This window comes from Erigeron canadensis, chromosome 5 (genome assembly GCF_010389155.1).
Source record: "Erigeron canadensis isolate Cc75 chromosome 5, C_canadensis_v1, whole genome shotgun sequence".
Lineage (NCBI taxonomy): Eukaryota > Viridiplantae > Streptophyta > Magnoliopsida > Asterales > Asteraceae > Erigeron > Erigeron canadensis.
Genome location: NC_057765.1, coordinates 10,207,609 through 10,233,286, shown reverse-complemented (window position 1 = coordinate 10,233,286; position 25,678 = coordinate 10,207,609). Strand labels below are relative to the sequence as shown.

At 34.4% G+C, this 25,678-nt stretch overlaps 1 protein-coding gene across 1 annotated transcript; it reads left to right on the top strand.

Moving 5' to 3' along the window:
- Window positions 1–6,297: 6,297 nt before the first annotated feature.
- Window positions 6,298–12,540, top strand: LOC122599211 (glucose-1-phosphate adenylyltransferase large subunit 3, chloroplastic/amyloplastic). Its single transcript, XM_043771675.1, has 15 exons — window positions 6,298–6,559; window positions 6,684–6,797; window positions 6,877–7,050; window positions 7,483–7,575; window positions 7,669–7,752; window positions 8,158–8,213; window positions 8,337–8,430; window positions 8,511–8,623; window positions 9,215–9,287; window positions 9,514–9,594; window positions 10,117–10,203; window positions 10,777–10,881; window positions 11,445–11,551; window positions 11,642–11,702; window positions 12,246–12,540. Exons 1-15 carry the CDS (start codon window positions 6,362–6,364, stop codon window positions 12,345–12,347), a joined length of 1,542 nt encoding a protein of 513 aa, XP_043627610.1. The 5' UTR covers window positions 6,298–6,361; the 3' UTR covers window positions 12,348–12,540.
- The last annotated feature ends 13,138 nt before the right edge of the window (window positions 12,541–25,678 follow it).

Genomic DNA, 25,678 nt, shown 5'->3' with positions numbered 1-25,678 from the left:
ATCTTGAAGATCTTAAACCAACACATGTTAACCATCATTTACGACTCCGTGTTGTGCATGTATGGACTGTTTCAGAGTGGAACAACCCGAAGAAAATCAAAACGTTTGAGATGATCTTTATTGATGAATTGATATGTGTTTTTCAAATTATATAGTTTACACTTTTAGAATATAAGAAACTGTAAATTTTTTATTTAACTAAAGTTGAAAAAATGGGTAAATTGGAATCAATATTTATATGAAGTTAATTTTCATATGTTTCTTCTTTAGTTTTCGCATTGATTAAGTTGTGATATATGACTTAACTAATCTAAATATTATATATTAAATTTTGTATTTGTAACCTATATTAACTCTTAGGATTTATGATTATTTCTTTCTATAACCTTTTAGATATAAATTCTAAATTTGCTATGAGTAGGTTTTCGATTACTTTAATATATTGACTTTGATTATTTTGATATCGTTTTGAAAGTAGCTCATTAATGGTGCATACTTAAGATTTACGATTATATCTTTTTATAAGCTTTTAGAGAAAAAGTTAAATTTTGCTATGAGTAAGATTATGATTATTTTAATATATCAACTATGATTATTTTGAATCTGTTTTGAAACTAGCTCATTAATGGTGTAATTTTTTAGCCGCTGTTATTCTATCAGGGGAAAATGCTACATATTGAGATGGTGTTGAATGTTTTAGTATGATTATTTAACATGGTGGAACAATTCATCATTTTAGTTTGTGTATGCCAGATATACTTCGGATCTTATGAAAAACATGATATCAATTTTAAATAATTCCTTTTAATAAAATCCTTTGATCCACGTTATGTTTAGGATTTAACACAACGGCTTTGCCAGGTTTTTGGCTCGAGTCCTTTTTTTTATCAACAATTTGTTTCCCTATCTTTCTTGTATTAGCCGATAAAATCATTTGATCGACGTTTGGAATGTCCTTGGTTGGGTTCCTTTTTTATCCAGAATAACTTTCCTGGATCTGTATGCAAAAATGTTTATTCGATTCTTACGGTTAATTTGTTTGGGGTTTATTTTTTAAAATTGGATTAAATACATGAAAACACAGTAACAGAACTTACCAATTTTTTCCATGTATTTTTTGCTATTTGCAGGGCACTATCATACATGGCTCGACCAATGGTGAATGGACGGAAAATTTTAGGAGTATTTTGACCGATGGAGTGGCTATTCAGCTAGCAAATTTCCATGTTAATTTCGGTATATCTATTTAATATATTTGAATTTCAATTTTTTAGTTTTTGATTAATATATTTTGAGACCACCCGTCCATTGGACGACCCTGAACACTAGTATAAAGATATTGTACATTGTACATTAAATATAAGGAAAATGATTAATCAACCTAATTGGTGTGCCTAAAAATATGCCTAAAACCTTAAGAATTTGATATGTGGATTCCACTAATTCTCTTTTCTAGTCTTGCCCCCTGTTTTTCCACATGTCATCATCTTACAATTAAGCACATCTTTAGGCACACCATTTAGGTTGATTTATCATTATCCTAAGTATAATAATACATGAGATGAGAATTTCATTCAAGTACGACATATTTTTGAATAACTTAAACAAAATATCACTATAATTTGGAATAACATAAACTAAGTATCACTTGTCACACGCCTGCGTGGTGACAGCTGTGACAACAAGTGTAACATCCCGAAACTTTTATTCCACGGTTGACTTGAGTCGTTAAGTCAACATCGCGTGTCCATTAAGTCTCTAGGAGATTTAATGATTATATGTGTGTAATGTGCTATATGTGTAAGGCTTTAATGCCTTAATGATTGATGTAATTATGTGTTTAAGGTGTATTTTAAATGCCTTAGAGGTGCTTCAAGTGTTTAATGTGTTGTAAGTATTCCTAATAGGTCATTTTAGCCTAATATCAGTCATAAGGAAGTTTAGGGACTAGTTTTGACATATGTAAAAACTAAAAAACGGGATTAGGGCTTACTAATCAGATCATTAGCCCCAAAATCAGATCTCACTCTCCTACTTTGAACCCTAGAACCGCCCCCCTTTCTCTTGAGCAATCATAGTACGTTTCTTGCGATTTCGGGTGGATTTATGATCAATCGATGCACGTATTCGATCCATTAATCATCCTCCAAGGTATAGATCAAAGTCTTTGCTGAAAATCAGCCAATTCCATCCATATATTTCATCCATACCTGGAGTTGTTGAGTTTTGATTGATAGGAAACGTTTTTGTTGTTAGATTTGACGATTTCGGGTCATTCGGTGATTGTTATTCCAATCAATTGGTATCTTGAGATTTCCTACATGTATGAAATTGTTGTCAATTCCATTTTTATGTACCAATAGAACCAATATAGGGTTCACATCTGGTCTTAAAGTTTGATTCGGATTCGATTGCGTTTGTGAGCCGATTTAGGTCAAATCGGGTGTCAAATCAATTGTATACTGTGTGTAATGAATCTATAAATCAATTGATGATTTCATAAAGTAAAATGATTCATATTTTGGTATTTATGAACTGTAAAAGTCGTGGTTATCAGCCATGGATGTTTGATGGTCGATATTGCTTTCAAAACGAATTGGATTTCAGGCCTGAAACCGTTGTCATGTTGAAAAATTCATATCTTTCTTATATGAACTAGTTGTGAGATGAATATTATATTTTTGAAAAGGTCTATGTGTCCTCTTGAGTCGATGTGAATAAAGATTGTGGTGATTTTGCCCATAGACAGGTGAAAAGTGTCGATTTTCAAAAGTGGCCGAATTTCGGACGATTTATGCAAGCCTATCTTGTAAACGTCATAAATTATTCATTAGAGAACTTAAAGAGTCAAAATTTATATTTATGGAAAGGTCTTTGAATTCCCTACATTTCTTAAGAACTAAGTTTTTACTCATTTGGTCGTCTTGAGGTCGAAAAGTCGCCTGCAATTGAAGGGCGCGAGTCAGTCTTTTGACCAGCACCCCATATGCGGCGCATATAACTTATGTGCGGCACATATCGGGGCCTGGGAGGGTTCTGGGTCATTTTTGAAGCAAATATGCGACGCATATTCAAAGCATGCGCCGCATAAAGTGTCTGTGAGTCCGTTTGAGGTCCGAAACAAGCGTTTAAGGGTCCTATAAGTGTACTTAAGTTAATGTATGGTTTTATAACCTTATTAGGATGGATTTATACAAGCTTAATGACTATGAACTCGATATAGGTAGTCGGGATCACAAACAAGATACCTTAACGTTGCTTGTTGATCGTTGTGCTGGTCGCGAGGTAAGATACACTATTTTGTCACGCTGAGGGTTCAACAAAAACATAGTTTTCATATAATAACTTCCCCGAATGATATTTTGTTTTCTTATGGGTATTCAAGATTATATTGGAGGTAATATGGACTATGTAGATAGATAATGAAGCCTGAAATGCTACCCCAATGATATGAGATGATATGTATTGTTATGTAATGACTTGAGATGATATGTATTGTTATGATATGCTATGATATGATATGTTTTTAGATGAGATGCCATGAGATGCTATGATATGCTATGTAATGTCTTGAGATGAATTGAAATGTGATATATGTTTGATGATATGTGAAATGTGCATGATTACATGGCTTGTTCATCTAGTTCACTGGACTTATTAAGTTGCCATGACACGTGCACGTTTAAGGGCCCAAACGTAAAAGATGATTATGTGATGATGTTTAGGTAATGTGGACACCGAAACTATATGAGATGTGAAATCGAGCTCGTAATTTAGATGTGAGAGTGTTAAGCTTAACCCGTACTTGCCCTTGCCCGGTGGGTGCGTAGATGTGGTTGCTTGGGTGGCTCTTTGCAACATGGTCAAAGATGTGAAGAGTAATACGAGAGGTCTGACCCACCCCACTTGTCTTGAACATATGGATTACTCCGGGATTGGCTTGTCATTCCTTAACGACACTGATGTACAACCGTAAGGTTTGTCCATCTAGTCGGGTGTGACTTATGTCACACTTAATGATATGTATATGCTATATGATGTGTGTGACTTATGTCACAATTCCAAAGATGTTATATGATATGAGTGACTTATGTCACAACTACAAAGATGATTAGATGTTATATGTGAAGATGCAAAAGATGACTAGGCACATTTAGGATGACCTATCCTATATGAAGATGTTTGATGTGATGATATGTTATGTGAGATGTATTGTATGATGTGATTTGTGCCTTAACAATTCAAATGACTTCTCTATAAAGTTTTAAATGGACAAATGTTTTATTAATGATGTGTTATCTTACTTGGCTAATTTGTTAGCTAACATTTGCTCTTTTGAAATGTGTTGTGCTCTCAGGTCCAACATTAGTGAGCAGGTAGATGTGAGAAGTTGTGAGACATGGGTAGATGATCTTGAAGTTGGCTATAGTTACCCATAATGGCTGCTCGCATTAGACATTGATATATGATTAGACGTTTATGATTTGCATTTACTATGTTGTCAGTTGTTTAATGTTGGAAAACCGACGGATTTCCATTTAAACTTGTTTTGATGATGTGGCTAGTAACACCAATTATTAAATGAACCAAACAGATTTCTTAGTTTGGACTTTTAAAGTTTAATTCCGCTTTCTTTTAACACCGTTGGGCGAAATTTTTAGAAATCCATATTTTTAAACGACGGGTGTTACAACAAGTGTTAACAGCGATGGGAGAAGGTACGTTAGCGGCGGTGACGGTAGCGTTGTTGTTATTAAATATAATTGATATAAAAATGGTAGTATAGTTATTTTAAGAGTTGATATATGTATTCTGTAAATCATCTTTCAAACCAACTCGTTTGATGGGTTTGAAAAAACATGCATGTTACAACAAGTGTTAACAGCGATGGGTGAAGGTACGTTAGCGGCGGTGACAGTAGCGTTGTTATTAATGTAAATATAATTGATATAAAAAGGATAGTATAATTATTTTAAGAGTTGATATATGTATTCTGTAAATGATCTTTCAAACCAACTCCTTTGATGGGTTTGAAAAAACATGCATTTCACCTATGGTTTCAAACCCATTTATAATTCCAATTTTAACAAACAAAAAATTATGGATGACGCGCGTAAAGTCGATATGCTTTAAGTTCGAGACTAATTTGTTTTTATTATTATTTTTATTGAATTTCAATAAACAATACCTCTTAACTTTTTGTCATATTTGAATGATTTAATGATTTATATTAACTTTTCAAAAAGATGATTTTCACTTTAAATCATATAAAAGGCTAGAACATATTGATATTTTAGTTTAATTGGATTAATTTATCATTTTAATCATAATAATACATCATATAAGTTTGGTGGTGCGGAGTGCACACTTATATGAATTTCTTATGACCTTAGGGGCGAATGACGAGGGTCTTGGGGAAACGCTTCTGGGAGCGGGGTCCAAGGGGCAGATCCCTGGATGGGGTCGAGCTACTAGGTCAGCTTGGAAATTTTTTATTTTCATTAAAATTGCTATGGCAAAAACGTTTCAGAAAATTTATTTTCGGAATTTGAAGGGCTAATTTTACCAATCCTGCAAACTCGGATTTCAACTGAGGCAGTTAAACGCCATGGATCCTCATTCTGTTGTTACGAATACTTATAGAATTCTCCCTGATTCATCAAATTCTCTCAAACACAAGCATACAAAACGTTCTCTAATATCTTATTGTATCCGATTGAGTAATTTGGGATGAACCACCGAATTGATTCAATCTGACAATACTACACGCATTCAGATATTGAATAGATATATCCTGATTTGTTCGTTATTTACTATATATCCCCAACAGAACAATAATTTGTATTGTATTAGTTTGAAGTTGAAGTTTTTCACCAAATACCGTATAATAATGTAGTACAAATATTATATTATACATGGGGATATACTAGCTGCATTCAACTACACATTTATGGCTGCAGTTTGAGAGAGATATACATAAAATTACTATTATACCCTTTAAAAATTTTGATATTTAAAAAACTAACCCTCCATTTTCAACACAACTTCACCTATCATAGATTTAGTCAAATGCATACTTTATTTTTTCATTATACATACATATAAATCACATAACAATGAACAAGACAAAATGTTCACGAGAATATTCGTTAAATATAATACAAAAATGTATAAAGTTATATTTGTACATAAGATAAGGATGGCTGCATCACACATATTTTCCAAAGAGAAATGTACTTGTGGATACAGATTTATATGGATAACATAGCTGACCACACATACCATGCAATGCAACTACATGTAAATAACATAACATTTTCATTGACTTAAAAACTTAAAACTTACAGACTTAAAGAACATTATGGCTGTGTCACTCTCTGCGACCGGTGTCCGGCAGTTACGTGGCGGCTCGGGATTGGGTCCAAGGGACTGGAGGTCTGTTAATGGAGATTTAATGGGAAAAAAACTAAATTTGACTCAAAGTGTCCAAAAGAAAAACAATGTTGTTAAGTCAAGTATATGCATGACCCTTACTACTTTTGTTGCAGGGGAGGCAAAGGTGAGTTGCTAATCTCATTTTTCACAAAAAAAAAACTGAAAGTTTAGAAAAGCCAAAGTTGATATATGGTGTATATCAGTATATCAAAATTATATGATGACTAGATGAATATATATATGTGTAGCTGAGGGACTTGGAGATGGAAAAAAGGGACCCAAGAACCGTTGTGGCGGTTATATTGGGAGGTGGAGCCGGTACACGCCTTTTTCCTCTCACAAAGCGACGTGCAAAACCTGCAGTATGCATTTTTTGGTTAAATTTTATTGAAATTTAGCGATTTGTGACAAATGTGGTTAGTTGATGTATGGTGATTATAGGTACCGATAGGAGGAGCATATAGGCTGATTGATGTACCAATGAGTAACTGCATCAATAGTGGGATCAATAAAGTCTACATTTTGACTCAGTTTAATTCGGCATCCCTTAACAGACACTTGGCTCGCGCTTATAACTTTGGCAATGGCGTTACCTTTGGAGATGGCTTTGTTGAGGTACTTATGATTTTATTAGAAGTGGCAAATTGGGCCTATGGCAGGGTGGATAGTGGGTTATATACGGAACCTTTTGGTGACGATGAAATGGGTCAGCTTGTGTTGACTTTCCAAATGTCTTAAAGCTTCATAATGAGTATAAAAATTTGGTGTGTCAAATATGAAGTTGAATTATTCCAACAAATAGTTTAGTTTTGAGTATTTAGCGGGTCATAAAACTAGAATGTAGGTGAAATTCGACTCATTTAGTTATGTTCTTCTTACTCTAACCTGAATCAACCTATTTAGCCCGTTTCTTTTTACTTTAATTTTGAGTATCTAACTATATGGTACTTTACCAATTTGGCCAGTTAAGCGTCAGCCGAATCAAATCATCAGTAGTACATGTTTTGATATTGCCATCTCTAATGCTTAGTAATTTTATGATCATAGGCACTATCGGCAACTCAAACACCAGGTGAAGAAGGTAAAAGGTGGTTCCAGGGTACTGCAGATGCTGTTCGACAATTTCATTGGCTCTTTGAGGTACCCGACACTTTTATAAACATCTACATTAATATATGTTAACCAGAAAACTTTAAAATATACCATTACTATAATTAATATTTGGCTTTTAAGGATGCAAGAAGCAAGGATATTGAGGATGTTCTCATTCTATCAGGAGATCACTTGTACCGAATGGACTACATGGACTTTCTACAGGTGGAATGATAAAATAGTTTGCAAATTTTATGCTCTTACAAATGAAGTACTGCTAGAAAATCATAGAAGTGGAAAATGGGTGGACGTTGTACGGGTCAAAATATGTTAGAGTCGAAATAGCTAAAGTTGACCCATAACACTTCACATTTCTAAACAAATTATAAGCACTTAGCTAGTCAAGTAGTATGTTTTTAACTTAAGTTATTCGAGTTAATAGAACAATTAAGGAGGTATTTTTTGTTATGCATTAAAAATACACTTTGGGTAATTCATTTGACCCGTTTCCTTTTAAGGCATTTTTACCTGTTGTATAAAACATAAGTAAATTGTTTGAATTTCTCTACCTCTACATATACACATCTAACAAGTTCATATAGATTTACGTGTTAAATGTATTTCCTGTAGAGTCACCGGCAAAGTGGTGCAGATATCTCAATTTCCTCTGTGCCCATGGATGACAGGTTATCTTAACTATAAATTAACTAAACTACGAGTCTACCATATTAGCATTTACATTTATATATCCTCACAACCTACAAAACCGATGTTTAAATTGATATGATGAATGATCCAATTTATGACAGCCGTGCCTCAGATTTTGGATTGATGAAGATTGATGCCAAAGGAAGAGTCATTTCTTTCAGTGAAAAGCCGAAAGGGAAAGACTTAAAAGCAATGGTAAGGTAGAGTTTATTTTGAGATAGCACAAAATTAGCATCATATGTACACATTTCTAACATCATAATTTACTTCCATAGGCAGTAGATACAACTGTTTTGGGATTGTCTAAAGAAGAGGCTGAAAAGAAACCATACATTGCTTCCATGGGAGTATATATTTTCAAGAAGGAGATCCTTTTGAACCTTTTAAGGTACATACGTTTGACAAAGTATATCATTATACGACTTCAAGATAATGCGGGATAGCCACTCATGCATAGGCAAGAATCAACTGAGCCTGACAAATTATTGAACTATAAGGTAAAGACTAGAAAACCTAGAAAGGGCCTTTGTAAAACTTTAAATTACGAATAAAATAGATTTCAGGAGAGTTCCACTCATGGTTAACTCATTCAACAGATATCTGTTTGGCTAAAGTTTTTGGTTGGACTCATTTGAGATAAAATTCATAAAACACAACCCAAATTGATGCATTCATTAGTAAAAATGTGTCATTGTGGGATTACCCCACTTGGTAGAGGCTCTTGCCTCTTGAAGTAAATACCAAGGTTCAAATCTTGGCATGAGATAGACGGGTCACGGGTAGTTTAGAATTATTTGGGGTATTTAATTGTAATATTTGCTGTTAGAAAGTAAAGGTCAAAATGGCTACCTCTAACTTAAAGCTAAACAGTAGGAGATTATAAGACCTGACAAGAAATACAAGCACCAAGGTCTATATCATCTATCTTTTCACAGGAGCTTATTACCGCACATGATAAACCGAGTTAAATATTTTACAGATGGCGTTTTCCAACAGCAAATGACTTTGGATCTGAGATTATCCCGGCTTCAGCCTCAGAATATAACATAAAGGTTTGTTGAACATAATTCGAATGTTAAAAGCACAAACTTTTCACTTTTCTTCTTAGATACAAGTACAGTTTAGTAGCATACCCATAAGACAAACCATGTGCAGCTGTGTGTGTGTGCATGCATGCATTGTAGGGTTCGATGCTGAAAAAAAATGAAGTTCATATTAAGCCGAAATATAATTAAACATATGTCTATTACTATTTAAGGCACAAAATTTCTTCTGCAGGCATTCTTATTTAATGATTACTGGGAGGACATCGGTACAATCAAATCTTTCTTTGAAGCAAATCTTGCACTTACTGAACATGTGAGTAGCATTCCTTCTACCATGTGTTTTAACCTTAATTTTTCTGTTAATCTGGCAAGTTGAAAAAAATACACAGCTTACATTTATACCCTCTGAATAACTCAAAAGTAAGAGCCATTGTGTTTAGTCCCTCTTCTGAAAGCCACGACTATGTTTGCAAATACCTTTGCAAAATTTTAAATTGTAAACCATACACTATTAGTATAATAATACATATTTTGTATCATATTCATCTACCAGCTTATCTTTTTACAAAATGGATGGAAAATGTTTGAGTTCTGACTAACCCGCATTAAAACTGCCCACTTTTACTTGAATCTGTTTTGGCCTGTTATCCAACCACCCACTTTGCCGATTATATATCTTTTAATACGTAAATTGAGAAGCATAAATAGATATCCCATATTCAACAACTTATGACCCGTTTGATATTGATACTTTCTACATCTACACACATCAATACCAGTCATCTTGAATTTAGACTGTGTATAACTATGTCTCACATTTAATTTTGAAATACAGCCATCACGATTTAGCTTCTATAACGCAACAAAGCCAATGTATACCTCTAGAAGGAATCTGCCACCATCAAACATTGACAACTGCAAGGTTAGTAGAAGGCAACATTCAAGATTCTTCATATGCTTCCAACATATGTATTGTTTTTATTCCAGCTGAATCAGTTCATAAAATTTAAATATAGTTAGCATAGGAAATTAGGAATACAATCACTGTTTCTACTTTCTACACTGCTTTAAGCTTATATCCAAAACTACTTCGTAACTAGTAGAGGTGACAAGACGGACTGGCAACATGTCGGGACAAGTCCTATTTTATAATTTAACCACGGCTCAAAACACGCCGGGTATGGTTGACTGAGTGCTTTTTTTATAATAAGTAAATAATGGATTAAATACTATTACAAAACTATCATTACAAGTATAGTCTAAATCATTTAATAACATGATTTGGGAGGTTTTATGCTTTAAAATTACATTTTAGATAGCTTATAAAACATTTGACGCATTCCATATTTAGCTGAAGTTTTTCATTTACACTTTTGTGAAAGTGACATCAACTCATTCATTTAAGTCGAAATTGCCTCTATCATGTAGCCGCAAACTAGTTCATATGTGCCTGATCGAGTAGGTTCTCATTCTCTTCCCTCACATTGCTATGCAGATCGTTGACTCAATCATATCACATGGTAGCTTCCTGACCGATAGCTTTATTGAACACAGCGTTGTTGGGATTCGATCCAGAATTAGTTCTAATGTTCACTTAAAGGTTTGTTTTTGCATTCAAATTGGTACTTTTGATCTCCTAAAGTATGCTTGCATTAGCTAGAGGGGGATATCCTCTGAGCTGTAAAATTTGGACTTCTCATTCTAAAGGAGTAAAGGGTGTACAGATTTGCATTTTTTGGAAGTAACTATCTGATCACTGTGACATGTAGGCGCAATTATAAGATTATAATATAATGTATGGATACACAGATTGTGTTACTAACTATATATTAGTGGGGGTAAGATTATCAGTTTCAAACAGTTTATTTCTTATCAGCTTCCCCTTCTTTTAATTCAAGTCAAGTTACTCCCATCTCTCAGCTATTGTCATTAGTATTCAGATACTTGAATCCAAAATTTAATCCAAACCTAATCAGCCATAAGTCACTAACTAGTTTTGCTACAGTTGGAATTTCTGAAAATTCAAAATCACAAAATACTTACCGTGTCCAATATACTTTCTTATGTGCTTCAATAGATACTAATCAACTAATGTGGTAGTTTTTGCTTACTTGTTTGAGCAACAGTGTGACTTTCCTCATGCTTGATTAGTAAACAATGCAGGACACTGTGATGCTTGGTGCTGACTACTATGAAACAGACGCTGAAGCTAAATCATTGTTGGCTGAAGGCCGTGTTCCTATTGGAATAGGAGAAAACACAAAGATCACGTAAAAAAATCCCAAGTCTATGTCGATTCAGCTAAGTTAATAAATTTTTATTGTGTCAAAATAATAACTTATACCTGTTGTATTTTGTAGAACCTGCATCATTGACAAAAATGCCAGAATTGGGAAGAATGTGGTCATTGCAAATTCAGAGGTAAGCCCATCAAAGATTTCGTATATATTAAGTGAAAGACTAGTGGTTGACACAAAACATTAACAGACCATGTCACGCACAACCAATGTGTGCTTGTCTTCGCGTAAAAGAGCATATCAGATCACTATATATATTATATGAGCATAATAAGAGAAATATCCTTATAATTTTAGAATACCTCTAAAGAGCATAATAAGAGAAATAATATTAGTCTCAATCCATTTACTTATAAATGGATGATCAGATAATCTTTTATCTCTATTGGGTAAAAGTAAAATGTATAAACTCAGTTAAAAATGTAATAGGTTAAAATCTTTCACATTGGTTTTATAAGCATAGTTTTTCGAAATACATGTTTCAAATCAATACAACCTAGCCCGAACCATTTTGCGCAGTACAAACAACCGAATTGACCTTAACTCCTTTTGACACGTTACTTGCCAAACCCATTTTGCCACATCTGCTACTTTCTGGATTGAAAAGAATCTAAAGTCCATTGTAGAAGGCTATGAACTAAACAAAGTTTCATGCATGAAATTACAGGGTATACAGGAGGCTGACAGATCTTCAGAAGGGTTTTACATTCGCTCAGGGATTACAATCCTTTTAAAGAATTCAACAATTAAGGACGGATTAGTGATATAATTCATTTTGTTTTTTTTGTTCTTCGGCATGAAGATAAAAATTAAGAATGTGAAAGATGAACATCTCAATATGTAGAGAAGTATCAACAGGCTAATATCATGCCAAGCTTTGTACATGTGAATACATTTCAATTTTCTAATCTTTGCGATAAATAAATTTTGGTCGACTTACTAGAATTGTCGATTTTGAACCATTTACGTATGAATGTGTCTTTTTGAGTTGTGTTTTCGCATGCACGGACCAAATCAAAATGTCCAGGGGAAGTCAGATGGATCGAAAGTCGCCCAAAGTCTATGTTGAACGCATACAACCTCGTAAATCGTTTTCTTTTTATAAGTATTCATAGAGGTACAATTCTCTTTTGGAATTTTGTAAAGGAGTTAGGTAAATTACATTACATTATATTACAACTTTCTATGAAGAGAAAATTTTATTACATCGTCCTGTGGTTTGTCATTTTTTCAAGTTTCATCCCCGTATTTTTTTTTTATTATTACATCACCCTGTAATGACTTTTTGTATCATTAGACACCCCTCCATCTAACGTCCGTTTAATTGTTTAATGTTATCCGTCAACCCTCATGTGCATTGCACATGAGGGTACATTAGTCTTTTTTATCTCTAAACATTGAACTCGAGAACTGAGCATAACACTGTGTCCTTAAGTTAACTTAAGGAAAGAAAGGAAAAAGAAAGGAGAGGAGAGTAGAGGGAAGAGAAGTTTTCCTTCCTAATCACCTAAAAAATAAGGGGAAAACTTTTGATACAAAAAACAACTAAATTTCTCTCTAATCCTTTCCACTCCTTCCCTTTTCACACTTAAAAAAAACTTAAGAATGCATTTTATAATTTTTTTCTCTCCTCTCCTCTCTTTTCCATTCTTAAAAAAAACTAAACAATACAGTATAAGATTGAAAGTAGCAAAGTTCCTTTCTTTCGAATATTCATACGTGAGTTTGACTCCTTATAAGGTTTTTTTTAATTAATATTTTTGATTTTGTTTTGTGTTTTAAATCTGGGTTGTTGTTGTTGTTGATGCTGATGAAGATACATAAATGAAGTTAGTAGCAGGTTAGAGAAGAAGGCAAAAGAAAGGGAGAAGAACATCTGGTGTTTTAGTGATAAAAAGACAATAATACTCTCATGTGCATAAGCTAACGGAGTCATAATAACATCTGTTAGGATAAGGGTTGTCTAATGAAGCAAAAAGTCACCATAGGGTGATCTAACAATAAGAAAAAAACATAGAGCGAAAAATGATAAAATGACAAATGACAGTGTGATATGTAATGAAATTTTCTCATCTATCAAATATGAAATAGAAACATCAAGCAAAATACATGACCACTAGGTTACTATCATGAGGAAAAAAGATGTATTATTTAATTTGGAGTTAATTACAGAAATCGTTCCTGTCGTGGTACTCAGCTTGCAGGTTTCATCCCTAACTTTTAAAAATTATAGTTTTAGTCCAAAAAACTTTGCTCCGTCAACAGTTTTAGTCCTGGCCATAAACGTCCGTTTAAAACCAAGTCATGTGATTCACACGTGATGGGTAATCTTGTAAATTGGCTTAATAATACCCAGAGTTAATTACAGAAATCGTCCTTGTTGTAGACGGTCACTTGCAACTTTCATCCCTAACTTTCAAAAAATTACAGTTTTGGTCCAAAATTTTTATCCTCAATTTATATGAAAAGAAACATTTAGACACACAAGAAAAAAATCCTAATTATCCAACTTCTTCTATTTTTATCAGATATAAATTCACAAACAATCCTAACTCACACCCTACTCTCTTTTTGAAAACTAGAGATTCAGACTCTCTTATATTTAAGTGTTTATGGGTTTTAAGTAATTGATATATATATTTTTTTTACTTAGTTTATTTTTGTTTTGAGAACTTATAAAAACAGAGGAACAACTTAGAATAATAAAGATGGTGGGATTTTTCTAAGATTTTCTTGTTTGTGAGTTAATTGTATATAAAGAATAGATCTAATATATATATATATATAATTATATATTATGTTTGTATATGTTATGCATTAGAAATCCAAATGATTTTGTATTTAATTTTATTTTGAATTTTTGACCAAAACTGTAATTTTTTTAAAGTTAGGGATGAAAGTTGCAAGTGACCGCCCACAACAGGGACGATTTTTGTAATTAACTCTGGGTATTATTAAGCCAATTTACAAGATTACTCATCACGTACGAATCATGTGACCTGATTTTAAACGGACATTTATGGCCAGGACTAAAACTGTTGACGGAGCAAAGTTTTTTGTACTAAAACTGTAATTTTTGAAAGTTAGGGATGAAACCTGCAAGCTGGGTACCACGACAGGGATGATTTCTGTAATTAACTCTTTAAATTGAGATACTGTACACATATTACAAAAGTCAGCTTTAGATACAGATCTCACGAATCAAAAGCTATCTTTTCAAACAATAAATAACTAATTATCCAAGCACAATACTAATAGTCATGCAATAGAAGTATAAAAAATATATACTATACTAATATTCATGCAATAGAAGTACAAAAAATATAAAAGAAAATTACATTTTTAGTACTTCAATTTGGCAACTTTTGCACTTTTAGTCTTCAACTAAAAAAATAGCAGTTTTCATACCTAAAGTTTTGTGTTTTTTTAACTTTTGGTACCACATTCATACGGCGTTAATTTTTGTCGTTAACTCCCTCACGTGAAGGGTATTTTAGTCTTTTCAACCCCTCCTTTTGAGAACATTACACTTTTAATACCTCAAGTTGTTAATTTTTTCATTTTTGGTACCTCAAGTAGACAACATATTTTTATTACACTCTCCAATTTCCATCTCACATATTAGCATCTGTCAAACAACACACTCAAAAATCAACACACATGATTTTTTATTTTTTATTTTTTTTTACCTTTTTTTTACGGCTCTTAAAAAAAACACCCAATGTTATGTATCCATTCTTGAATATTATATGTTGATGGTGTAATTACGGGTGATGGTGGAGGAACTGAATGCATTGGTGAATCGATGGCCGGAAAAAACTCATGTTGCCGGAAAACGCACCCACCATCGATCTCTTTTCTTCATATTATTGAACACCCTCTCACCCCTAAATTACCCTCTTCTTCGATCGGAAATGAAACTTGAGCGGAATATGCTACAAACGAGATCTGAACGGAATCTGTTACAGATGAATATATTTGCTACAAACGAGATTAGATCGCAATTTGTGTTGATTTTTGAGTTTGTGTTGTTTGATAGATGCTAATATCTGAGATGGAAATTGGAGAGTGTATTAAAAATATGTTGTCTACTTGAGGTACCAAAAGTGAAAAAATTGACAACTTGATGTATTAAAAGTGTAATTTTTCAGAAAGAGGGGTTCAAAAGACTAAAATACCCTTCACGTGTTTGTCACGTGAGGGAGTTAACTGCAAAAATTAACGCCGTATGAACGTGGTACCAAAAGTGAAAAAAACCACAAAACTTTAGGTATGATAACTGCTATTTTCTGAGTTGGAGACTAAAAGTCAAAAGTTGCCAATTTGAGGTACCAAAAATATAATTTTCTCAAAAATATACTATATAAAATGATATATTTTCTACCGAACCGAACCCGAGAAAACGGTTCAAAATTTTCAACTAACCGAACCGAACCAGACCGTTTATAGCCCTAACTAACATAATGCTGTTGGAATAAATATGGTTTGGTTCAAGGGAAAATACTTACCAGATGATCCTGTGAAACCTGTAAAGGCATTTAACATGTTTGCCATTGATTTCGGGTTCCCCAAACAAGGTGATTGATTAATAATGGGATGATAGAATTCGGCTGTAAGTGATGTACGAATTTGAGAGGAGAAAACACACGAAATTAGGGAGAAATTATGTGTAGGGATTCACCTAAACTTAGGGTTAGTTATCTCTATTTATAATGAGAGTAATTACACATTCTACCCTAAGAGTAATTACACATTGAACCTCTTTGGTGTTTAATGTGTGTACAATTAGTCCTCTTAGTTAATGAGAAACCCTATACTACGTCTTTAAGAGTAAATACATCTATCATATATTTACTTAGACATAGGGATTTCATTATCGTCAATTATCATATCATGAATGATAAACAATCAGTGACGGTCACACTACGTGGTTCCAACATTCTCCCACTTAACCGAGCGATATTTATCTATGAGTATTCAAATAAGTTCCGGAATAATACTCATTTAGTTTTAAACAGAAATCATAGCCAATAAGTACAGTCGTAGAGAAGAACATCAACTCAAGACCCCCACTAGTCAAACTATGATTCAAATTTATAACTAATAAGTAATGATCAATTGACTAAGACAAATTTTGTTACAATAATGTCAATACACTAATAGGAGTACTCAAAGTGTAATTAATAGACAAACAAGGTGAATACAAGGTGCACATTTGATCAAGAATCCATGCCTCCACACAATTATAATCCATGCCTCCACATAATTGTATAACGGATGATAATTCATGCCTCCACACAATTATAAACTTCAAAATTACACATAAGTTATTCAGAAAACAATCAAAAAATAATTTTCATGTAAAAAATAATCATCGGTTGGGCTTGGTTTGAAAAGTTCTCAAAGGTTCTCGCAAAAAAAAGGTTCTCAAAATAACTTTTCAAAATATATATATATATATATATATATATATGTTTTAAGGTGGCAACACTTGTGGCTAGTTGTATGCATTTGAGCAAACCCAGGCTCAGGCTTGCTTACTCGGCTAATCCTGTCAACATTTATAGGAGTATTGAACATTTCCAAACTAGGCATAAACCAAAAAGAAAATCTACTTGAGAATATGAGTCCAATTGTAACATGCAAAATATCAAGTAGTCAAGTATGTATTGAGGCAAGTAACGCAAAACCAAGGGACTCAAATTTTGTTGAGCCTTTTAAATTGAAAGCAACTATCGAATTCAGCTATGCTTGCCTAGAGCTTTAGCTCATGTGGTATGTGTGATGCCTCATCTATCCATAGGTTGTGGGTTGTAGTTTTACTGTGGACATTTTGTAAATATGTATGAAACTTATGTGAATTTATCTTGATGTTTAAATTTTTTTTATCTTGGTTTTTAAACTTTATGGACATGAATGTACCACATATATGCATGTATATGAATTCTGAAGTGACATACATAAAGGCCATGGTCTGAACTCTACAGTTGATCCATTATCCATATGTATGTATGGACATAAATTTCAAGTTGCTGTTAATTCACACATGTATGCATTGACTCCAGTTTTTATCTCTGATAGGCAGGCTAACCATTTAGTTGTCTTTACAGAGTTTAACGGACAAACTTTTGAATCATGCAACAAGTGGGTTTTGTGAAATGAGACAAATGACTTCCACTGAGATATACAATTTTCAATTTAGTGATTCTAGTTGGTTTAAAACAGGGATGCACACCACAGCTCCTAACCCGTAATAAAGCTTTACCCGAAATCCCATGGTCTCAAGTAACAGTTACACTATATAACCGATGATATCAATATCGCCAACATCAAATGACGACCAAAGATACAAAGCAAAAGCCATATCCTTACCAGACTTAATGGACACCAACCATTCCATGGGACCAGACCTTTGCCGACGTGGTATGAAATAACAAATAAAAGCCTGGATTAGCGTCAAGTATCCCTACTGATAAGAGAGAAGATTTAGAGAGAGGGAGAGATGTGAATTCACACACAAAATTGATTTCCATATATGTAAAATATGAGATACAACGGCTATATATAAAACGGTTATACCAAACTAACCGACCTAACAACCCAATTTTCATTTTGACAATTTTAACCCCTCAACTTCTAATATTGACACAAATAGTCCTAATGACTTATTACACATAACAATACTCCCCCCTTAAAGATTGTTTGTCCCCAAACAATTGCAAGAAAATAAAAATAAAAACAGAACAACACACAAAAACACACAAAGGAAACAATTTCCCAACTGCAATGAGTCACACTACAAAGTCAGGGAATCTCAACTGAAAATCATCCACATCCTCCCAAGAGGCCTCTTCCAAAGGTAGACCCTCCCAATGAACCAGCAATTTCACTGAAGCACCATCACCTTTCTTGACCAATTTCCTGTCAATAATTACCCTTGGCTGCAGAAGAAATCTGGGGCCTTGTGGAAGTGGAGTTATCACTGACACAGGACCAGATGCTTTTTTGAGTAAAGAAACATGAAAAGTGTGATGCATCTGAGCTTCTTTTGGCAAATCAAGCTGATAAGCCACCTGACCAATGCACTTAAGTATCTTGAAAGGGCCAAAGTATTTAGGAGATAACTTCCTGTTGTGGTGTTGTTTCAAAGAACTTGAGCAAATGGGTGAAATTTTACCAGAACCCAATCTTCCACTTGAAAAATCCTGTCAGTTCTGTGAGAATCTGCATGCTGCTTCATTCTATTTCTAGCCACCTCCAAACGATGTTTCGACTGAGTAATCATGGCCTCCCTATCTCTGTGAAAGTCCTCAACAGCCCCTATGTCAGTGCTATTAGGAAAATATGGCCATAGGACAGAAGGTTTGACCCCAAACAAAGCTTCATAAGGTGTCATTTTGATACTAGAATGCCAGGTGGTATTATACCACCATTGAGCTAATGGTACTCACTTAACCCATGCCAGAGGTTGATCCATACACATGCTTCACAAATAAGCCTCCAAACACCTGTTTAAAACCTCAGTCTGACCATCACTTTGAGGGTGATAGGCTGAAGAGTATGCCAGTTGGACCCCTTGCAATTTCATAAATTCCTTCCAAAATGAACTGAGGAAAATCGGATCCCTATTAGAGACTTTTGTTTCAGGACAGCCATGAATTTTAAAGATTTCATCCATAAAAACTCTTGCAACAGTAGCAGTTGTATATGGGTGAGATAGGATCAAGAAGTGACCATACTTAGAAAATCGATCAACCACCACCAAAATAGTATCTTTGCCATTCACTTTAGGCAGCCCAGAGATGAAATCCATAGAGATATCAGAAAAGAGAGATTTAGGAACAGGCAAAGGTTGTAACAACCCAAGAGATGCAACTCTCTCATACTTGGATTTCTGGTATACCAAACAATTGTTGATAAAACTTTGAACTTCCTTGTGACACCCTTTCCTGTAGAACAATTCTTGAATCTTATGCAGAGTTGGTGTAATGCCAGAGTGACCACCTACTGAAAAAGAGTGAAATATCTTAATTATTTTCTTCCTTAAATCATCATTTTTGACAATGATGATTTTGTTTTTCCTTTTCAGTAAGGTACCATCCCAAGTGGTATGTGGAATAACTACACCTTGTTCCAACTGTTGAATAACGTTTTTGGAGTTTTCATCATGTTTCCAAGAATCCACAATTTGCTTCCACAAATCAGAATTTATGGAACTAATGCCCATTTCCAATAATGCTAACCCTGGCATTCTAGATAATGCATCAGCAGTTGTGTTATCCAATCCCTGCTTATAAGAAATCTCATAATCAAATCAAAGTAATTTTGAAAGCCATTTTTGCTGCAGTGGAGTGATAATTTTCTGCTCCAACAAATATTTAAGACTCTGGTGATCAATCTTTATCACAAAATGAGTGTTCATCAAATAATGTTGCCATTGCTTGACTGCTATTATGACTGCTAAGAGTTCTTTCTCATACATAGACAAAGCTTGTTGTTTGAAAGATAGGGCCTTACTCACAAAGCCTAGTGGATGTCCATCTTGCATAAGTACAGCTCCCAAGCCTTTAGAAGAGGCATCAGTTTCAATGACAACAGTTTTTGAAAAATCTGGCAATGAAAGAACTGTTGGTGTACTTAATGCTTCTTTAAAGAGCTGAAATGCTCTCAATGCATCTTCAGACCAATGGAATCCTTCTTTCTTTAATAATGCAGTTAAGGGCTTAGCAATGCTTCCAAAATTCTTAATAAACCTTCTATAGTACCCAGCTAATCCCCAAAACCCTCTCAACTGTTTCACTGTGGTAGGAATAGGTCAATCTTGTATGCACTTTATTTTAGCAGGATCAGTGGCCACACCTTCTTTAGAAATAATATGACCTAGATATTCCACCTTATTTCCAGCAAAAGTGCATTTTGATCTCTTGGCTTTCAATTAATTTTTTCTCATTATCTCTAAAACTACCACCAAGTCACTTAAATGCTGCTGCCAATCACCACTATAGACTAGTATATCATCAAAGAAAACCAATGCAGTTTTCCTCAATACTCCCTTGAACGTAGTGTTCATCAAAGATTGGAAAGTGGCAGGAGCATTGGTAAGGCCAAAGGGAAGTACCAAAAATTCATAGTGCCCCATATGTGTTTTGAAAGTTGTTTTATGGATATCTTGCTCACTCATCCTAACTTGATGGTATCCAGATCTTAAGTCCATTTTTGAAAACAGTACAGCTCCTTGTAACTCATCCAAAAGGTCCTCAATCAAGGGTATAGGAAATACATCTTTGACTATTGCCTCATTTAACTTTCTATAGTCCACACACATTCGCCATGTGCCTTCGTTCTTCTTAACAAGTACAACTGGAGCTGCAAAGGCACTAGTACTATCCATAATCACCCCTGTATCCAATAATTCCTTAGTCATCTCCTCTATCACATCCTTTTGGTGTTTTGGATACCTATAGGGTTTCAAATTGAGGTTTGGTGCATCTGGTTTGAGAATGATCTTGTGGTCAATGGATCTAGAGGGAAGCAGCCCTCTGGGAGCCTCAAACACATCAATATATTTTCTCAATAAATCTCCCAATTCCTTATTTGAATCGATACCTCCAATCACTGGCTCGTATAATGGCCTCTCACCCTCAATTGGCTGTAACACAAATAACTCAGCTTGTGCTACTCCTTTTTCCTTGTGTAAAATGGAAGTGATTTTTTCCATGGAACAAGAACTAACACTATTGTCTCTTTGTTCCTTTAAGTACAAAATTCTGACCTCCCACAGAAAACCTCATTGTTAATTCCTTAAAATTCCAAATAAAATCATTTAAGGTCTCCAACCACTGTACTCCCAACACAATATCATAATTGGTAAGCTTAATGATCTACATGTCTGCTGTGAAATAATTCCCATGCATAGTCCACTTAAAATCTTTGCACAACCTTGCACAATTAGTATCATTTCTAGAAGCTACAGCCACCTTTACGTTAGGAATTCCACTTGTAATGCATCTCACCTTATTTGGTACTAAATCACTCATGAAGTTGTGTGTAGAACCACTCTTCACTAAAATATGTAACACTTGGTTCCTACAGTACCTACCACTTGCATAGTGGAATAAGAAGGTATGCCTAGCATAGAATTTAAAGAAATCTTTGGTTCTCCTTGTATTAACAATCCAGAATCCAATTCTACAATCTCCAAAGAATCATTTTCCTCACCGTTATCCTCTATTTCTACCAAAAACAACTGTTTCTTCCCCTTACAAACTCTATTATGCCCTGTCGCAAACTTCTCATCACAATAAAAACACTCTCCTCTAGCTCTCTTATCCTCCAACACCTTATTACTTATTTTATTAGGTACAATAGCAGTAGATGTGGAAGGTATAGCAGTGATAGGATTGGGCAATAAAGGCTGTTTAGAGCTTCCAGTAAATGTGGAAGATCTACCTATATTAGACCTATAACTAGAGGAATATCCAACACCAGAGAGCCTTCCCAAAGCCTTATTGGCTTGGTCCTGCATCTTAGCTAAGGAAATGGTCTCTTGCATAGTTTTAGGTCTAAACATTCTAATATGACATTTCAATTCTGTTGGGGAATTTCAAGTTACAAGGGTAAGAAATCAATAACCGGATATCTCTTTATATCGTGATATCACTTTCCGAAAACAACAATTCGACCCTATCTGCCTGGGTTACACGAATTTTGTTTTGGGATAATACAAAGAGTAATGTTCAAGATTTTGACAGAAATCAAGAATCCGTTCGCTAAAGAGTATTTCGTGTTTTGTATATATTTTCTCATGTATCAATTCTTTCTAAGACACCCAAAAGATTGTAATAATAGAGAGAACACAACAATGCACGTATATTCTCTGTGTTTTCTATATCTTCATGCAACTCTGCATGGATATATTTATAGTTGAAAAGCTCACATGTTAAAACTAGATCACATAATATAATATCATGAAATATGACTTTTCCATGACAGCATGAGAAAATGATTTTGGCTTTTCCACCATGAGTGTGATTGTGAATAAGAGAAAACAATTGTCCACAGTTGCTAGCCTACAATTGCTATTCATTTTCAAAATTACTGCACATATTGCTCTTCCATGTTTTACGCAATTCATTTTCAAACTTATCATGCTTGTAAATTTCACACGTAGATTTCATTGAAAAACGTTTTTATTATGTGATCAAATATTGTCAATCCGATATTACAAAATCAATATTAGTCATTATTACAATGTTTTTGAGTCAAGATGTCATTCACTTAATGGGTGTACACTCCGTACCTCCAAACCCATTTTCAAGTATCATAACCATATCCCTCAATTACACTAAATTAATAACAATCCTCCCCAATTTAGTGCAATTCCGATACATGAGAAAATATTCAAAACAAAACTAATGCGTAAATGAAAATGTCTTAAAGATTGAATTTTCATCTTAGTATATTACACATTCCAAATATTCGAGAATCGGGGTGTTCTAAGAATTGAACCCTTCAACCCATTTGAATACCTGAAGATAATATACACATAAGCTTTCAAACACTATAAAGCTATCATGACGCTATACAAGCCATGCGTCCATATCCATTCATGAATGTATCCAAAGTTAAAAGTCCAAAACTTTCTTGAAGCGGCAAAACTTCACATTCATATAGGTAGTTCTACTTTATTCATGCACCTGCTATTGCACTTTTTCAAAGGAACTATTAAGAAGCTATACTTCAGCCTAACCATCTGCAGATCTGAGCACATACCTTGGGATGATATGTAAAACATGCGCTCCAATTTCTAAGTGTAAGCTTTCCACATTGAATTCAACTTCTGATTAATATCAAAAGGGAATTGGGTATCTCACAATTAGAAATTTAGGTGGACTTTAAACCCATCCCTTCAGCAGACTTATTAACCAAGTCTCTAGCTAATCCCTTCGTTAAGTGATCAGCTAAATTTTGTTGAGATCTTACAAACTCTATAGAAATCACCCCATTCGTGATAAGTTCACGAATCACGCTATGTCTAACACCTAAGTGTCTAGACTTTCCATTATACATCTGGCTGTAAGCCTTTGCCAATGTAGCGGCACTATCACAATGGATAGAAATGGGTGCTATAGGTTTAGGCCACAATGGAATCTCATAAATCAAGTTTCTTAGCCATTCTGCTTCTTTACCAGCAGCAGCTAATGCAACAAACTCAGATTCCATTATTGAGTTGGTAATACAAGTTTGCTTCTTGGAAGCCCATGAGATAGCACCTCCCCCAAGCAAAAATACCCAACCAGATGTAGAAGAATGATCTTCGACATTGGTTATCCAACTCGCATCAGTATACCCTTCTAAAACCGAAGGAAACCCAGTATAAGATAAACTATAATCCATAGTTCTCTTCAAATACTTTAGTACCCGCCTAATTGCTTGCCAATGATGAGTACCAGGATTACTAGTATACCTACTCAATTTTCCCACAGCAAATGCAATGTCAGGCCTTGTACAAGTCATGGCATACATCAAGCAGCCAATCACCTTAGAATACTCAAGTTGTGATACAGCTTCACCTTTGTTAGGCATCAGCTTCATACTTGGATCCATAGGTGTACTCACCAGAGTACAGTCAAAACAATTGAATTTCTTTAGCACCTTTTCAATGTAGTGAGATTGAGAAATTAAAATTCCTTTGTTTTCACGTTTGATCCTTATACCAAGGATAACGTCAGCCTCCCCCATATCTTTCATGGAGAACTTTGATGACAAAAATTCTTTTGTTAAGTCAACCTGATTATGGTCAGTTCCAAATATCAACATGTCATCAACATATAGACAAATGATGACTCCTTTACCAAAATCATCAAATTTGCTATATACACATTTGTCAGCTTGGTTTAAATGATAACCATTTGACAAAACCACTTCGTCAAACTTTTGATGCCATTGTTTAGGTGCTTGTTTTAATCCATATAAGGATTTAACAAGTCTGCAAACCTTGTTTTCATTTCCTGGCATGACGAAGCCTTGAGGTTGGTTCATATAAACCTCCTCATCCAGGTCACCATTCAAGAATGTTGTCTTCACATCCATCTGGTGAATGACCAGATTGTGAATTGTTGACAAAGCAATCAGCAGTCTAATGGTAGAGATACGAGCCACTGGAGCGTAAGTATCAAAATAGTCAATTCCAGACTTTTGTCAAAAGCCTTGAATGACCAACCTTGCCTTGAACTTTTCAATAGTTCCATCTACCTTCATCTTCTTTTTGAAAATCCATTTGCAACCCAATGGTTTGCAACCAGGAGGTAGATCAGCCAACACCCAGGTGTTGTTGCCCATGATGGATTCCATCTCATCATCAATTGCTTCTTTCCAGAAGGCAACATCCTGAGACTTCATTGCTTCATCAAATGTTTTTGGATCATCCTCAACATTGAAGCAATATGAATATTGGGTAAAAGCATCATCTTTGGAACCTTCAATTAAGTATAACTGAAAATCTGGTCCAAATGATTTAGGTTTCCTTTCTCTTTTGCTTTTCCAAAGCTCAAGTGACTGATCAACAGCCTTTTCAGAGACTTCAACATTACAATCCTTATCGGTTCCATTGGAGCTAGAAACCATATCCTTTGGTCTAGGTATAGATGAGAAACGATTCTCATCAAAGATTGCATCCCTTGAATCAATTACGGAATGAACCGCATATGAATCATTAGGTTCAATAACATAGAACCTATAAGCCTTGGAATGTTCAACATATCCAATAAATATGCAATCTATACCTCTTTCACCTAAACTTTTCTTCTTGGGATCAAACAATTTTACAATAGCCCTACAACCCCACACCCGAAGATAATTCAAGTTTGGTTTCTTTTTATTCCAAAGTTCATAAGGTGTAATCTTGTTCCTTTTGTTAGGAACTCTATTAAGCAAATAACAAGCTGTAAGCACAGCTTCCCCCCAAAATCCATTACTTAAACCTGAATAGGATAACATGGAATTAACCATTTCTTTAAGAACCCTATTCTTTCTTTCTGATATACCATTTTGTTGTGGTGTATACGGAGCCGTAGTCTCATGGATTATCCCAACGGATTG